Source organism: Quercus suber, unplaced genomic scaffold (assembly GCF_002906115.3).
Source record: "Quercus suber isolate HL8 unplaced genomic scaffold, Cork oak 2.0 scaffold_204, whole genome shotgun sequence".
NCBI lineage: Eukaryota > Viridiplantae > Streptophyta > Magnoliopsida > Fagales > Fagaceae > Quercus > Quercus suber.
This window is the reverse complement of record NW_027069662.1, coordinates 437913-441468: the sequence shown is the minus strand read 5'-3', so window position 1 is coordinate 441468 and position 3556 is coordinate 437913. Positions and strand designations below refer to the sequence as shown.

The window sequence follows — 3556 nt, the reverse complement described above, 5'->3', positions numbered from 1 at the left end:
TAGTCGCAGCCTGTGCTTCCTGCGGACGTAGAATATACAGTCGAGGTCCCACAGATGCTCGGACACCAATCTGCTCTTCACCACCATATCGTCAACATAGATCTCAATGTTTTTGCCCAACAATGGCTAGAACATTTTCGTCATCATCCTCTGATAAGTGGATCCAGCGTTCTTCAGGCCGAATGGCATCACCTTGTAGTGGTAGTTCCCAATGGGCGTTATGAAGGTCGTCTTCTCTTGATCCTCCAAGGCTAATGGGATCTGGTGGTAGCCCTGAAAGGCGTCTAGGAAGCTCATCCGAGGATGGCCTGCGGTCGCATCCACCAGCTGGTCTATCCGTGGCATTGGGAAGGGGTCCTTCAGGCAGGCTTTATTAAGGTCCGTGAAGTCCACGCAAACCCTCAATTTCCCACTTTTCTTCTTGACCACCACAGTGTTGGCTAACCACTCGGGGTAGAATACCTCTTTAATAGCGCCCGTGCGCTTAAGTTTATTGACCTCTTCCTTAACTGCCTCGGCGTGTTCCTTTGATGGGCGTCGGGGCGGCTGCTTCCTGAGGGTCACCGAAGGGTTGACGTTGAGGCGGTGACATATGAAGGATGGGTCAATCCCTGGGGCGTCGCAGGGGTCCTATGCAAACACGTCCAGGTTACTCTTGAGAAACTCAAGCAACTCCTCCTTCTCCTGGGGAGGCAGTTGGGTTCCAACCTGAAAGAATCTCTCTTGGTCGTCATTGAGGACCACTTTCTCTAGGCCTTCGAGCCTTGCTTCCTCGGCGGCCGGGTCAGCTGGTGCCCCCGAGGTGGTTAGCTGCTATAAGTTTTCGGCCATGGTGGCCGAGGGCTCCGTATCTTGCGGACATGAGGTGGCCGCGACCATGCACCGCCTTGCCGTTGACTGGCACCCTCGGATCTCGAGGATTCGGTCTCTAGACAAGAATTTCACTTTCTGGTGCAAGAAAGAGGCGACACCTCCTAAGGTGTGGAGCCAAGGCCTTCCCACAATGGCAGTGTAGGGGGAAGTACGTGTTCACCACTATAAAGTCCACCTCCACTACTTCCGGGCCGGTCTGGATGGGCAGCCTGATCATGCCCTCTGGGGTGACCAGCTTCCCATCGAAGCTCATCAAGGGGGAGTTGTAGGGCGACAAGTCCTCGGGCTTTAGCCCTAGCCCCTTATAGAGGTCAGGGTACATGACCTCCGCCGCGCTGCCACTGTCCACCATCACCCTTTTGACGTCATAGCCCCCAATTCTGAGGGTGATCACCAAAGCGTTGTCGTGGGGTTGGGTGGTTCCATCCTTGTCCTCCTCGAAAAAAGTCAGGGTCGAGTGACAGCCTCTTCTGGCCCTCTTTGGCTCTGACTGGGACTCCCCGGTGGCCATCTGGGCTACAGACAGCACCTGCGAGGGGCGCATGCCTGTTCTTCCTGGCGCAGCCAAGATTACATGAATCGTTCCAGCAGGCTGCCCCATAGCTGTGTCCCTCCGTGGCTCCTGGTAGGTCTGGCCCTGCTAGCTGCTGGAATGGTACAGGAGATGCTTCAGCCACCCTTCCCGGACTAACTGGTCCAGATAGTTCCAGAGATTCCTACATTCCTCCGTAGCGTGCCCGTGGTCCTGGTGATACTAGCAGTAGCGGTCCTGATTACGCTTCTCGGGGTTCCTCGACATCTTATTCAGCCACTTGAAATACGGTTCGTTCTTGATCTTTTCCAGCACCCTGTGCACCGGTTCTCGAAACACGGCGCTGACAGCCTAGGCGTTTGTCGCCCCAGATTGCCTTATGAAATCTCTTCTCGGACGGGCGCTGTTATAACGGTCCGACCTGGAATCCTTCATCTCTTGAGGGATAGCCTTCTCCTTCCCCTTGCCCTGCAGCAAGTCTTCCTCTACCCGTTTGTATTTTTTGATCCGGTCCATTAGCTGCCGCACGCTGGTGGCGGGCTTACCAGTTAAGGACTTCCTCAAGCCGTGCCCCATCGGGATCCCGTTCTTGAACGTGTTGATGGCGACATCATCATACTTGCCGTCCAACTCGTTGTAAATCTCCCAATACTTGTCTGAGTAAGCCTTGAAGGTCTCGTCATCGCGCATGGTCAGGGACAGCAACGCGCTCATGGGCCGAGGAGGTCTGCTGTTCGTGACAAAACGGGAACCAAAGGCCTGGGTCAGCTGTCTGTACGAGTCTACGGAATTCGTCCTCAAGCCATTGAACCACCTCATTGCCACAGGCCCCAAGCTGGACGGGAAGACTTTGCACATCAGTGCCTCGTTCTTAGAGTGAACGGCCATCCTCTGATTGAACTGGCTCACGTTCTCCACGGGGTCCGTTTTGCCATTGTAAACGGTGAAGGTCGGCTGCTGGAACCTCCGAGGGAGCTCCACCTCGTCTATGCAACTCGTAAAGGGCGACTTGGAGAGCTGGTCCAGCGCCCTGCTCATGGCGTCACTTCCCAAGCCCTTAGGGGTGGGGCTGCCACGCCTACGCCTCCGATAGCGCTTATCCTTGTGGGAGAAAACTTCACTCGGAGGTGTCGTCGACCTTTGCCTGTAGTCGTCATCACTTTCGTCGTCAGAGGGTAAGTCAATGCTGGGTTCGGGTCGCTTTCGCTGTGCATGGCGCAACTTTCTCTTGAGACCATCTATCTCTCGCTGCATGGCCGCCTTATCTTCCTACCTCTGAGAGGCGTGACTCTTATCCTCCCGCGGTCTCGCGGCTGGGTCGTTATCGCCTCCCTAGGGCACGCGGCCGCTTCTATGCGTATGGCTTTCGCTGGTTTGCGAGGTGTGCACGCTTCCTTCTCGGAATCGTCCGTTCTCCTCGTTCTGGCTGTGCCCCATGTCGCCATAGTCGTTCGGGCGTTGGGGTCTTGCTGGTTCGTGTCGATGGGAACTCCCTTGGTGAAGGTCTGACCCTACCATGCCTGGCTGTTGTCCTTACTGACGCACGAGTTCTTCCCACAGACGGCGCCAATTGTAGGGACCGGATTTGGGACACTTCTTCAGGTTGGGAGAGTGGACCCAAGCCCAGCTTGCCCTTTAATGAATTTGTAGAGTGTGGGCTCAAGAACTAGGCCCTAGTAAGAGGTACAACTGCCCTGCATGGTTGCATGTGGATTTATCAACTTAAACATGGATTGAAATGCACAATGATGCTCCTCGGACTAGTCTTCTGAAGCTTAATGTTCTTATTATTTCTTTCAAGATTAATTACAAAGGTTCAGAGGGCACGGGTCATTACAGAACTTCTTCATGCCGATTTTCCGTCCCCCTTTTAAGAGAGACTCCCTACGTTATATACCTCTCTAAACTGATCCTAACCCTCCATTTGTCGATCAGTCAGGCCACCACTTGAGAGCCTGTCCCATTAGCCGCATCCCTATTCCTCCAGTGGGTTGCAGCACCCAAGGCAGCACTGTTCAGGAGTCCTGTCCTTATTAATGCGGCCAGGACGTTAGTTGAGGGCATTCAATGCAGATGTGATAGCTCGCCTAAGGCTTGCTCCTTCGCCGTGCTCCCATTGCCGACGCGTGGCACTGGACCCTCTCCTCCTCG

General features: G+C 54.7%; 1 protein-coding gene across 1 annotated transcript; it reads right to left on the bottom strand.

The window, feature by feature from the left end:
• Positions 1–1756: 1756 nt before the first annotated feature.
• On the bottom strand, positions 1757–2659 carry LOC136070026 (uncharacterized). Its single transcript, XM_065779282.1, has one exon. It carries the CDS (start codon positions 2657–2659, stop codon positions 1757–1759), a length of 903 nt encoding a protein of 300 aa, XP_065635354.1.
• Between the last annotated feature and the right edge of the window lie 897 nt (positions 2660–3556).